This window comes from Trichechus manatus, unplaced genomic scaffold (genome assembly GCF_000243295.1).
Source record: "Trichechus manatus latirostris isolate Lorelei unplaced genomic scaffold, TriManLat1.0 scaffold00008, whole genome shotgun sequence".
NCBI lineage: Eukaryota > Metazoa > Chordata > Mammalia > Sirenia > Trichechidae > Trichechus > Trichechus manatus.
The window spans coordinates 29,025,840-29,039,321 of NW_004443944.1; the positions used below are offsets into that span (position 1 = coordinate 29,025,840).

Consider the following 13,482-nt stretch of genomic DNA (forward strand, 5'->3'; position numbering starts at 1 on the left):
GTGTCCATTTCAACCTTTGTTAGGCATATTGATTTTTATTTTTCAAAATTGCCTAACTAATGTCACTATTAGCCAGTGTCAGAAATTAACCAGAACAAACCCATAGAGAAAGTCTAGCTAGCTCACTTACAGGTCATACGGTAAAACTCAATTCATGATACATCCAGTTAGTGAAGAATTATACCTCTTTTCTCTGTGTTCATTTATGTTTTGCTCTAAACATGGTTGTTTTGTGCTGGCCTAAGACCTTGAATTACTAAACCTCCCCTTCTCTTTTTTATAACATAAACCTCCACAGTTATAAAAAGAACAGCTATAAGAGAGAGGAAAGGAAAAGAAGAAGAAAGAACCTCCCAACACCATAGCAGAAAAAGAAGCAGCAGAAGAAAATGAGTAATAGTTTATTTCTAGTATCCAAACCAGTTGCCATCAGGTTGACTCCAACTTACAGCAACTCCATGTGTGTCAGAGTAGAACTGTGCTCCACAGGGTTTTCAGTGGCTAATTTTTTTGGAAGTAGATTGCCAAGCCTTTCTTCCAAGGTGCCTCTGAGTGGACTCGAACCACCTTTCGGATAGTAGCTGAGCGCGTTAACTGTTTGCACCCCCAGGGAGCTCCATTTCCACTAAAACCCAAGCATGAGATCTCTGATCCAATAGGGGGCAGCAGAAATGCAGAGTCAGTTTTGGAGAACATCCTTACTTCGGGGAAATGGCTGCTTTGGGGAAGGAGACTTTTCTTTGCCTTTAGCATTTCAAACATCCCTGCTTAATTAAAGAAGAAAAAACAGGGTAGGGTTTCCAGAAGTTGGAGCAGAAGTACAGTCGAGGTCAAAAAGAAGAAATGCAGAAGAAGAACAGTCCTGATAACTAACTCTTGCTCTGAGGGAGTCTGCTCCCTGAACTGCTACAACACTTGATGTGAATTTGAGCTGATGAGCGTAATGTGCAACTGTAGATAATTTTCAGAGCACCAGCTACTAAAAGCTGGCTGCTTCAAGAAGTAGGATTTATTTATTCCACTCCTTATCAACATGTATTTGTTCTGGATGACTTAACAGGTTACTGGAACCCACAACCACGATTAACAAACCTTCTGAGGGAACAATCTTGAACCTCTGAAAAGCAGTAGATGACTTCCTTCCTCTTTTCACTTCATTGGCAAGAATCTCAGTTGGCATTGCATTATTTTGAGCTCAGTCCATCAACAGTTCAAGAAAATTTAATTAGTCACATGCTAGTGGTAGTATAAAATGAGCTGTAAATGTTTAATAAATATTCTGTAATGCTTTTAGAACATGTGTTATAAATTATAAGTAAATAATGGATTCCCTATGAGAAAAAAAGTGAAAAGACCCACAGAATGGGAGACAATATCTGCAAACCATATACAGTAAAACCTGCAAAAGCCGGAACCTGTGTAAGGTGGGAACCTGTCAGAGAAGGAAAACTCAAATATTTTCCATTAAAATGAGCAATAGAAAAGTGGTAAGACTGCACCCTGTGAAAGGTGCAAAACTTGCAAGACCTGGAAAAACAAGGCAGTCCCATCGAGTTCTGGCTCTCTCAGTTTTTGCTGTATCCGATGAGGCACTTGTATTCAGAATATATAAAGAACTCCTACAACTCAGTAAAAAAAAGACTGCCCAGTTTTAAAAATGAGCAAAGGATCTGAATAGGTATTTCTCCAAAGAAGATGGAAATGGCCAGTAGGCACATGAAAAGATGTTCAACATTGTTAGCCTTCAGGGAATTGCAAATCAAAACCGTAAAAAGATAACCACTTCACACCACTAGGATGGCTGTAATTGAACAGACAGAGACAATAACGAGTGTTGGTGAGGATGTGCAGCTGCTTTGAAAAACAGGCTGGCATTTCCTCAAAAGGTTAAATATAGAGCTATCATGTGATCATCAATTCCACCCCTGGGTATACCCAAGAGAATATAAACATATATCCACACAAAAACTGCATGAATGTTCATAGTAGCATTATTCATAATAGCCAAAATGTGGAAACAACCCAGATGTCCAAGTGATGAACTGACAAACACAGTGTGGTATATCTATATAATGAGATATTATTTGGCAATTTAAAAAGAATGCAATACTGTTATGGATTGAATTGTGTCCCCCCAAAAGATATGGTGAAGTCCTAACCCCTGTACCTGTGAGTGTGACCTTATTCGGAAATAGGTTTTTTCTTTGACTATGTTATCAGTTAACTTAAGGATGTTGTGATTGTTGAGGCTGTGTGTCAACTTGTCTGGGCCATGATTCTCGGTGGTTTGGCAGTTACAATGTAGTTTGGCAGTCATATAATGATGCGGTCACCTCCGTGATGAAATCTGGTATATTGTGACCACCTCCATGATGGAATCTTCTGTGAGTAGCCAGTCAGATGAAAGGGGTGTGGCCTGCATCCAATATTGTGGACTTCCTGGCAAGGCTCTTGGGCTTTTGCTCGCTCTGGATCCTGCAGCTGGCTTCTGTTCATCCGACCTCTGGTTCTTGGAACTTGAACTAGCAGCATACCCATCGATCTTGGGATTTGACAGCATACGAGCCAGAGGCCTGTCAGCTTACCTGCTGATCTTGGGATATGTCAGCCTCCTCAGCCTGTGAGCTAGAGGCCTGTTGTCTGACCTACCAGTCTTAGGTTCGCCAGCCCCTGCAGCTGTGTGAGTCAAGAGAAGCCTTCAGCCTGACCCTCAGACTTGCGACTTTCCAGCCTCTATAACTGCATGAGCCAATTGCTTGATAATAAATCTAGATAGATAGATAGAAAGACAGACGGACAGACAGACAAGATAGGTAAGATAGATGCTTCACTGATTTTGCTTCTCCAGAGAACCCAGCCTTAGACAGAGGTCATACCAGAGTAAACCAAACTAAAACCAAACTTGTTGCCTTTGGGTCGATTACGACTCATAGCAACCCTATAGGACAGAGACAGTTTCCAAGGCTGTAAATATTTATGGAAGCCAACTGCCACATCTTTCTCCCACAGAGTGGCTGCTGGGTTCGAACCATTGACCTTTCGGTTAGCAGCCAAGTGCTTAACCATTGCACCACGAGGGAGTTGGTGGGGTCCTAATCCCTTCTGAGTGGTGTGTGTCTTATGAAGGGAAAAACAGACATGGAGACAGAGTCACACGGGAAGACACCATGTGAAGATATATCTACAAGCCAGGGAATGCCAAGAGATGGCTGGGGCTACCAGAAGCCGCAAGAGATAAGGAAGGCTCTTCCCCCTAAAGTGGACAGAGAGAGCGTGGCCCTGCTTATGCCCTGATTTTGGACTCCTAGCCTCCGGAACTGTAAAACAGTAGGTTTCTGTTCTTTAAAGCCACCCGCTTTGTGATATTTTGTATGGCAGCCCTAGAAAACTAAGACAAATACTTAAACATGCTACAAATACTTATACATGCTGAGTGAAAGAAGTCAGTCACAAAAGACCACATATGTATGATTCCACTAGGACCAGGAGCTTGGGAAAAAATGGGAGCGGCTGCTAACGGGTATGGGACCTCTTTTTAGGGTGATAAAATTTTTCTAAAATTGATTGTGGTGATGACTTTACGATTCTGTGAATATACTTAAAAAAACCAACTGGGTTAATTGTATGCTATATGATTTATATTTCACAGCTATTAAAAAAAAAAAGTAAATGAGTATTCTCTAGAAAATGGAGTTCAGTGCAGACATAACAAGAGTATTGACCACTTTAATCAGTGTTGTAGAGCTGAAGAGATTTGTAGGGAAGCTCAGCCCTCTTGAGCTAGTTTTCCTGTCCTCATCCTTGGGAATTACCTTTTTGCTGAGCTCTGACCATTGCTTTGAGGATTGTGTTTCTTGAAAAATACTTATCCCACAGAGTTTTTTGTCAGGCCTGTATAAGCCGTATACCACATGGTGACAGTGACTCGAGAAGAGTCTGAGCTGCCTGCGTGTCTCTCTCTCCACAAACGTTTATTACTGAGGAGTTGGCTGTGCCATTCACTGCTCCTGCTTCTGCTGTAGCGATCCTCTCCTGCAGTGCTCCTCACAGCCGCAGCAAGGCTTGGGAGGCCACACTGAGTGTGCAGCGGAGCCAGCGTTCAGTGTGACAGTTCTTGAGGTTCTCTCCACCAATCAGTTGACACTTAAACTGCTCTGGGAGCTGGGCCACGGGGTCCCAACATGGAAATTGAGTGATTATGGGTTCCCCCCCGCAATGTGCAAGAAAATACATGTGAACGGATAGAATTTTTTCAGTTAGATTTTCTCCAGTAAATTTTTCTTAAGTCTTTGCCCACTGCCACTTTAGTTGCCGTCAGAGTTTGCAGATTAAAAAGAAGAAAGTCAGTCACGAGCAGACATTAGCAGAAAAACTCAGAATTAGTTTTTAACTTTTATTTACCAGATACTCACATGTTGCTTACATGCGCCAGGCATTGTTACAAGCGCCTTGAATATACTAAATGCTTTAATCTTCACAACTTTGGCTAGAGGTGGGTACTGTTATCATCCCTATTTTACAGATGAGGATGGATACTGGGCACAGAGAAGTCAAGTAGTTTACCCAAAGTCACCCAGCTAGTGAGTGGCAGAGCTGGGGTTTAAGTCCAGCAGTCCAGCTCCAGTGTCTGTGCTCTTAACGATTATGCCCTACTGCGCTCAATCACGCTTCATTCAGCAACTTGTCTTCTTCCAAGGGTGTGATTATATATTAGTGATATGACTGGAAAGAGAGTTCCAAGTGTGTAGGGCAGAATAAATTAGATTCTTATGTCATGATATCCTGCAAAAATCACCATGACTTCTGGGTGTGCCTTACCTGCATATGTTTGATAACCACTGTTCTGTAGACACCGCCTAGCTTTTCTGGACTCTGTGAAAGTCCTTTAGGGCTACAGTTTCAGTAGGAGCTTGAAAGGACCTTAATAGTTTCTGATTCATCCATTCACCTCAGAGATAAGGAAACTGAGGGGACTTAACTCTGCTAAGGTCATACAGCTTCTCCTGACTCTGACCACTGCCCTTATTATTAAAATAATAGACCTAATACAGACCGAGACTTCCTAAGAATCAGACACTGGGCTTCTCTTGTGTTCTCATTCAATGCTGACAGTAACCCGAGCTGTCTACTGTAGTACTGCTGTTACACCCATTTTCCAGCACAACCTAAGGTCCAGAGAGGAGGTGACTTGCCCAAAGTCACACTGCCAGCAAGCAGTGTAGTTGTAATTCCAGAGCCCTCAGCCTTCATGATTTCGCTCTAGTACCTTCTCAAGAGTATACTTTACTGTGACCTGTATGACCCACCGAGATTATTTTGTTAATGGGGTAGTAGAGTAAATGAGATGGTTTACCTAAGGCCCAAAGCACAGTGCCTGGCATATCAAACCAGAAAAAAAGAGTGCCGTCTAGTGGATTCCAACTCATGGTGACCCCATGTGTGTCAGAGTACATCTTTGCTCCATAGGGTTTTCAGTGGCTGATTTTTTGAGAGTAGATCACCAGGCCTTTCTTCCAAGGCTGCTCTGGGTGGATTTGAACTGCCAGCCTTTGCAGTTGGTTACTGAGCGCTTAGCCATTTACGTCACCCAGGGACGCCTCCTGCTATATCAGGTGTCCCCTAAATATTACTTCACTACTATTGTTGTTAGTGTTAGTAATAATGATATTGGGTAAAATGAAAATCTGCTAGTAGATGATACATTTATCTGTATCACTAGTTTAATTGTATTAACGATTTGCTTAGAAAGTTGAACCTTAGAAATTTTTTTTTTACTCTGCTTTAGGTGAAAGTTTACAGCTCAAGTTAATTTCTCATTCAAAATTTTATACATTTATTGTTTTGTGACATTGTTTGCAGTCCCCACAGTGACAGCACGCTCCCCCTTTCCACTCCAGGTTCCCTGTGTCCATTCGTCCAGTTCCTGTCCCTTCCTGCCTTCTTGTCCTGCTTTTGGGCAGGAGCTGCCCAGTTGGTCTCATATGTTTGATTGAACTAAGAGGCACGTTCCTCACGTGTAGTAATGTTTTGTTTTATAGGCTTGTCTATGTCTATAAAGTGGGCTTCGGGAATGGTTTCAGTTCTGGGTTAGCAGAGCATCCAGGGGCCATAGTTTTGGGAGTAAGAGAACTTTAGATGTTGGTTCTTTTAAAAACAGGGGAGGGGGATCTTCAAAAAGGATCCCTAGCCTTTCAGCAGCACCCCCCATAGAATCTAGGCAGAAGCCCTGAGTGATCAGAGTTATTTGTGACCTGAGACGAATTCCACACACTTTGCTTCCAGGTATCTGTCTGGGGGGTGGGGGGGGTCTGATGGTGGCAGGAGAAAGGGGTGTGAGAGGAAGGGATGGATTATGTTATTTGTATTGGCTGTGTTGAAATATTTTTATTTTATGTTAAAGTTGTGGGACAAAATAGAACTGTGCAGTCTGTTTCTCTAAGTTTCTAAGCTTGTCTGGCTCCTGGGGTCTTGGAGGGAGTATTGCAGCTTTTAAAGTCTCTGCTGTGGGCTCAGGGCCCATTCTAATAGCTCTGTTACCTCAAGTCTGTTTGGAGCAGGTTTGAGGGGCAGAAACATGTTTTCTCATAAGCTGTCACTCAGTCCTCTCTTCCTGGTGGCTGTCTCAGCCTCCATTGTGTTCCCTCCTCCAGGGGCTTCTGAGGAGAATGGCCTGCCTCACACTTCAACTAGGACCCAGCTGCCCCAGTCAATGAAGATTATGCATGAGATCATGTACAAACTGGAAGTGCTCTATGTCCTCTGCGTGCTGCTGATGGGACGTCAGCGAAACCAGGTGGGCCTCTCCCCAAAGTCTCAGAGTAGGGGGAGCCAGTAGCACCCACTTCCTGAGTGCCTATGGTGTGTCAAGTCCTCCATTAGGCCTTCTCCCAGAATGGCTCTCATCAGCCCAGCAAAGCCTAGGGGTGGCTTTCCTTATCCCCGTTTTACGTATAAGGACAAGTCTGATTCCAGAGCTTGTAGTCTCTCCGTTGTACCTTGCTGTGGGCAGCTTAGTGGCATTACCTGACTTTGTTAACATGAAGAATAAAGGGCTGATGTCTGGCAAGATGACAGCCCTGTAGAAGCAGTGGAGGAGTTGCCAATGTGACGGTGCTCCCAGGGTCTTAGGGCAGTGGGGCAGAGCCCAGAGCTGTGTCAAGTTATGAAAACTGGGCTACAACAGGGCGGCTGTAGACGTGCTGAGGTTCCCTGAGCCTTCAAGCAATTCTAGAAGGGAAGAGAAGAGCCTCCAACCGGTAGCAAGAGGAAGGGGACTCTGGAAGTATGCAGTACTCCTCCTCAAGATTAAGAAGTAGTGCTCTGACCAGGATCACAGCAGAGGGTTCTGGACAGAGCTGGAGAAGGATATAGAACAAAATTCTAACTCACAAAAAAAAGACCAGATTTAGTGGCCTAAAGGAGACTGGAGAAACCCCGAGAGTATGGCCCCCAGACACCCTTTTAGGTCAGTGGTGAAGTCATCTCCGAGGTTTACCGTTTAGCCTGGGAGTGGACAGCCCCATAAAACCAAATGGGACTAATGAGGCACAGCAGTCCAGGGACAAGGGCCAGAAGGCAGAAGGGGACAGGAAAGCTGGTGATAGGGAACCCAAGGTTGAGTAAGGATAGTGTTGATGTGTTGTGAGGTTGTTAACCATTGTCATAGGGCAGCATGTGTACTAACTGTTAAATGAGAAACTATTTTGTTCTGTAAGCCTTTATCTACAGTGAGAATAGCAGCTCAATTGGAAGAGCGTAGTCGATGTCACTGAACTGTGCATGTAGAAATTTTTGAAATGGTGTATCTTCGGCTGTGTATATTTTCACCAAAAAAAAAAAAGGTCAAGAAGGGAAAGGGTTGACATGTTGTGGGGTTGTTAACCAATGTCATAAAACAATATGTGTACTACTGTTTCATAAGAAACTATTTGTTCTGTAAGCCTTCACCTGAAGTACAGTAAAAAATAAAATAAAAATTAAAAAAAAAAAAAAAAGATTAAGCAGCAGCCCTCTCTGGCTAGCCATATCCATAGGATTATTTCTCCTGGGGATGAAACTAGCTGGAAGAGAGTGGGGGACCAACCTAGTGGGAGAGGAGGCTGGGAGCTCAGCATTACTTATGCACCATTTTCAATCTGACATTGGACTAGCCATATTCCTCACAACAACTCTGAAGTTGGTGCAGTTATGCCCATTTTACAAGTGGGGAAACATTCAGAGAGAAAATAGTTGTTCCTAGTCAGGAAGCTAGTAAATAGTGGAGTGCGGATTCAAGCCGTATGAATGTCTTTCAGATGAAACAGTAGAAAAGGTAATAGGCTGTGATCTCTGCATTATTTTCAAGGAAAATATTCATTCCAGTCCTGCTGATGGAGAGGTGATTAATGTGTAGATTCTGAGAGCTGGAAAGGACCTTAAATTTCTCCAGTTGTTGGTACAAGACTTTGTTTAAAGATGCAGCAGTGAAGACAACAGACAAAATTCTGTGACCTCGTAGGGTTTGCATTCTTGGGGGGCGAGATGGGGAAAAAGTAAAAATATAGTTTGTTTAAAAAAAAAAAAAAAAAAACAGTCAAGTCAGTTCCGACTAATGGCGACCCTGTGTGTTTCAAAGTAGAACTTGGATGATTGTAAATGCTGTGGGGGGTTGTGGGGCCAACTCTGAGAAAGTGGTGAGGGAGGGGCAGGGAGGGATTTTAGATGGGTGGTCAGGGAAAATGCTCATTGAGAAGATGGCATTTGGCTTGTCAGTGTCCTGAGGAAAATGAAGGACAGCTATGCCGATAGTCAAGGCAGCCTACCAGGTAGAAGAAGCAAAGACCCTGGGGTGTTAGGGGTACTCCTTGTGTGTTGGTGGAACAGTAAGGAAGCTTAGGTGGACTGGAAGAAGACGAGGAGAAGAGATCTGAGGGGAATCACGACCACATCACGTGGGGCTTTATAGGCCATTTTAAGGAGTTTAGTTTTTACCCTGAGTGAAATGGGACATCATTCTTCTGGCTGCTCTGTGAAAGACTGGACACAGTAAAGATGGAAGTGGGGTGATCCATTAGGTGCTCCTGTAATTGAGCCAAAAGATGATAGAAGCTAGGACTGGCATGTTGGTTGTGAGAAATGGTTGCATTCTGGATATATTTTGAAGATAGAACAGATAGGATTTGCTGATGGTTTGGATGTGGTTTATAAGAAAGAGAGGAAGAATTAAGAATGACTCTCAGGGTTTTTGGCTTAAGCAAATGGGAGGATGGCTTTGCCATTTATTGAAGTGGTTGAGATCAGGGAGAGGAGTACAGGAGCAGGCTTAGGGAGGAAGATGAATTTAGTCTTGAACAAGTTAGGATTGAAGTATTAGAGTCGGCACTTGGATTACCTGTGCCTGGAGTTAGGGGAGACGTTCAGGGCTTTGGTAGTCACCAGCATATGGTTGGTATTTGAAGCCAGGACCTGGATGAGCTCATTGTACTCATCATTCACAGTACTGGTACTACTTCCTTCAATATGGAATATATTTTTTAAAAATAATAATGGTAGCGGTATCTTATGTGTGTTGTGTGCTTTTACTTTTTCAAGGCACTTTCACGGTTATTCACATTTGAATTTTTCAAATATTTGGTAAATTATACAACAGGTGGTGGGAGCCTCTCCCTGCACTTGATGCTTGAGAAAACCAAGAACAAAGAGGGCCGTGCTCTCGGTGGCCAGGCATTGTTAGAGCCAGGATTTAAACTCTGCTGCACTGACATTTTTTTCTGTCACCTCACCAAAACAGTTCCCTGTTCCCTGAGCCTTCCTGTTACCAAGTTTCTGTGAATCTTTGTGGTCTTTTAACTCTGTGATTGTAGCTCTGCTTTCTTGGGAAGAGCCTGTGAGCTGGCCTTAGAATTCCTGCCCAACTGAGAATTGTTGTTTTACTGGCATGTTCTCATTTGTACAGTCAGCACTTACCGAGTTTCTGCTGTGTGCAGGCACTGTAGGGACATGAATTCACAGACCTTGCCTTCAAGGAGCTGATAGTCTGAGATAGCTAGGGGAAGGATTCTTTGTCCAGAGCTCACAGAAGGCTTCCTCTTTGAAGTGGCCTTCTTGTTTATGTGCTGTTGGACCAAGTTCTCTGACCCATCTTGGGTAAATTGAAATCACAAGACTGGAAACTCCATCCCTCTGGTGCTCATGAAAATAATCAACAGAACAGTCACTTCGGTGAGCCAGGCCCTGAGCTTCTCTCAGTGACCTCATTGAGTCTTTTCAACAGCTCCATTATCCCCCATTTTCCATCAAGGGACTGGGGCGGAAAGGGGCAGGCTTTAGGCTCAGTACACTTGGGTTATAGTGACATTTCCACCACTGACATTACACATTGGTCCGGCTGAACTTCCCTTTCCCCTTGTTACATGGGAATAACTGAGCACTCGTTCTGTGCTTAGGACTTTACATGTATTTTCCCACTAGCCATACGACAGCCCTGAGAAGGGCTAATAATAGTTTTTGGGTTTTTTTTTTTTTTTTTTTTTTTCGGTTATATATCAATTTATTTTTTAATAGTAAAAGTTTCACATAGTTCTGTTCTTAAAGGTATAAATGGATATCAATGAAGCCTCTCTTCCGTCTGATCCTCGACACTCGGGTTCTCCCATGAAGTAGCTAATTTTTCCAGTTATTAGTGTATCCTTCCAGAGACATTTTATGCTTATTAAGGCAAATATATTCCTCTCTCTTTTTTTTTTTCCCCCACACAGTTACATAGTATATACACACTTGGCTTTCTTAACCTTATACCATGGCAAATGTTCAGTTCACTACATGTAAAAGACGCCTTGTATCCCATAGAATGGATGCCCCGTAATTTATTTAATTGGTCCCCCTTGGTGGCAGTATAGGTTGTGTAATGCTGCCATGAGTAACTGTACATTTGCCCTTTAGTATTTATGTGGATCTGTCTGAGAATAAACTCCTGTAAGTGGTCAAAGGAATATGGCTTTGTAATTTTTAGAGATAATGCCAATCTGTCCTCCCTGTCTAGGTCATAGCAGTGTACCCTCCCACCAGCAGTGTCTAAATGGGCCTGATTCCCATACCCTCACCAACACAGTTTTATAAAGCTTTTTTTTTTTTTCTTTGCCAATTTGAAAAAGTGAAAAATGCCTTGTGATTTGAATTTCTCTTAATACTAAAAGTGAAGTTGAACACTTTTCATATATTTAAGAACCTTTTGTATTTTCTTTGTCCTGTCTGTTTATATCCTTGGCTCATTTTTTCTGGAGGGTTGGGTTTTTTTTATTTTTTTAAAGAGTTTGTAGGACTCCTTATAAAGGAAAGTAGCTCTTTGCCTGTGATGCGAGTTGCTAATATATTCTCCAGTTTGTCATATTGGACTTGTGGCTTTGTTTGTTGTGAGGTTTTCCACGCAGAATTTTAAAAAGTTCACGTGGTTGAATTTAACAGTCTTCTTTTTGGTTCCTCTGTTCAGTATAGTGCTTTAGAAAGAGTTTCCCACTCTTAGATCAGTTAAAAAAAATTTTCTTCCCATAAATTTGTTCTGGTATCTTTAGAGTTTCGTTTTTTAGTATTTGTATCTTGCTCTCAATTGGAATTTATCCTAGCGTGAAGCATGAGGAGTATTTTCATTTTAATGATAATGAAACAAACTAGAAAGTTTAAGGAGTTTGCTTTAGGTTATAGAGTTTCTACATGGGGAGCTAGATTTAAACCCAGGGCTGACTGAATCCCAAACTCATCCTGTTAAGATAGGACCTACCATACAGTAGGACTCATAGGATTATTGTGAGGATTAATGAGCAGAGTTAAAAAGTATATTTGTGTGTAGTGGAGGGTGGGGTGGTGTAGTGGAGGGTGGTGGGGTCGTGAGGGTTAGGGTATGTGTGGGAGTTCTTTAAGCCTCAACACTCCATACTCACTGTTGGCTTTCTTCTTCCTGAAGATTGTTATTGTACATGCTGAGCACGAGGCTTAGATAGATCTTAGCAGCACATCTGTCTTAATGCTTTTCCCTTCCTGCCCATCCAGGTTCACAGAATGATTGCAGAATTCAAGCTGATACCAGGGCTCAATAATTTGTTTGACAAGCTGATTTGGAGGAAGCATTCAGCATCTGCCCTTGTCCTCCATGGTCACAACCAGAACTGTGACTGTAGCCCGGTGAGCAAGGGGCCCTGGGAAAGATAGGGCTTTACTTGCCAGGAGTAGTTATTTCAAGCCCTGCTGTTGGCCCTTTCAACTCTTGTTTCTTGGGTGCAGAGCAGAGACTGAAATCCCCTAATTGGAAGCTACCTTAGGGGAGGACCTAGCCCCACCCCTCAGCCTATGCAGAAATCTCTTTTGAGGTGTTCCTGCCTGAGACCCTCCAGCTAGCCTCCCCTTGTATCTCTAGCATGGAAGCTCACTTCCCTGCACTGCCTAACAGTAAGTTTTTCCTTGTTCTGTGCTCTGCCCCATTGTACCACGAATAGTTTTTCCTTCTAGAACCACGCACTACCAATGGTCTGCATCAAAAAAGGGCTTTAGGATTTTTTTTTTTTTTTAAGGGTCAAGGACTTACCTCTCCTTGTCTTTCTCATGTACCCTAGAGAGAGCACTGAAAACTGAGGGTCAGGCCTGTTGTGCCACTCAAGATCACGAACAAGTAACTGAATCTCTGAGCCTGTTTTCTTGCCAGAGGAGGTTAATACTCCCTTGCCCTGCTGGCCTTGTGAGCCAGGGTATGGCTTGCCACCATGATGAGTGGGAAAGTGCTCTGAGACCTACAAGTGCTGCACAGCCATCAGGGCACAGTGATCTCTGCACTGCATTCTGGGTAGTGTCTTCAGTGCCCTGTCTGCCAGCTGAGCATTTTTCTCCTTGGTCTTGTCAGATTTGCCATTCAGCCCATCCATTTGAGTTTTTAATTTCAAGTGAATGCATTTTGCATTCTCTCTGGCTCTTTTTTCAAAAACTGCTTGGTCTTTGTTCATTATGTTACAGCCTTATTCTTTCCTTATGATTCTGTTGCCTTTGTATCTCTTTAATCATTTGTAACATGCTTTTTTATGGTCTCCTTCAGGTTGCTCATAGGGTACTAATGCTTTTAGTTGAGTCTTCAGACTTAGGGTAGAGTGTTGCTTCATGTTTTGTAATGTTTATGGAGCAGTCACCTTCAGGGGCACTTATTTTCCCAGTGGGTACCTGGGTAGCCTGGCTTCTGGAAGTAATTCTACAGAGCACTTTTGCTTTCGTTTCTGCCAGGTGCATTAGAGAGTATGACTGGTCCAGGGCCAGTTTGTATGTTTAGTGTCTTGGCTCTCACTCCCTGGTGGTGTGAGCTCTGGGTCTCTGCTTCTCGTGGAAGGCTCCCCTCCAACCACCAGCAGGGACAAGCATCTTTGTCAGCTCCCTGGGCTGGTAGATGGAGTTTTTTAACCATTCTTTCGTCAGGTTCATAAGTTCCCCAGGCGTTATGCAAGCCCAAGGCTCTGTCTGGTCCCTGCA

The 13,482-nt window shown here is 43.2% G+C and overlaps 1 protein-coding gene across 3 annotated transcripts in view; it reads left to right on the forward strand.

Annotated features, from left to right (window-relative positions):
* Nucleotides 1–13,482, forward strand: part of TRPC4AP (transient receptor potential cation channel subfamily C member 4 associated protein) — a 61,439-nt gene that overhangs the window by 38,109 nt on the left and 9,848 nt on the right. For 2 of the 3 annotated variants that reach the window (XM_023725109.1, XM_023725118.1), the window contains 2 exons: nucleotides 6,627–6,793; nucleotides 12,025–12,156. In XM_023725109.1, the coding sequence (XP_023580877.1) occupies nucleotides 6,627–6,793; nucleotides 12,025–12,156 (299 nt within the window). The remainder of the gene's footprint in view (nucleotides 1–6,626; nucleotides 6,794–12,024; nucleotides 12,157–13,482) is intronic. The other variant, XM_023725112.1, reaches the window with a different exon arrangement.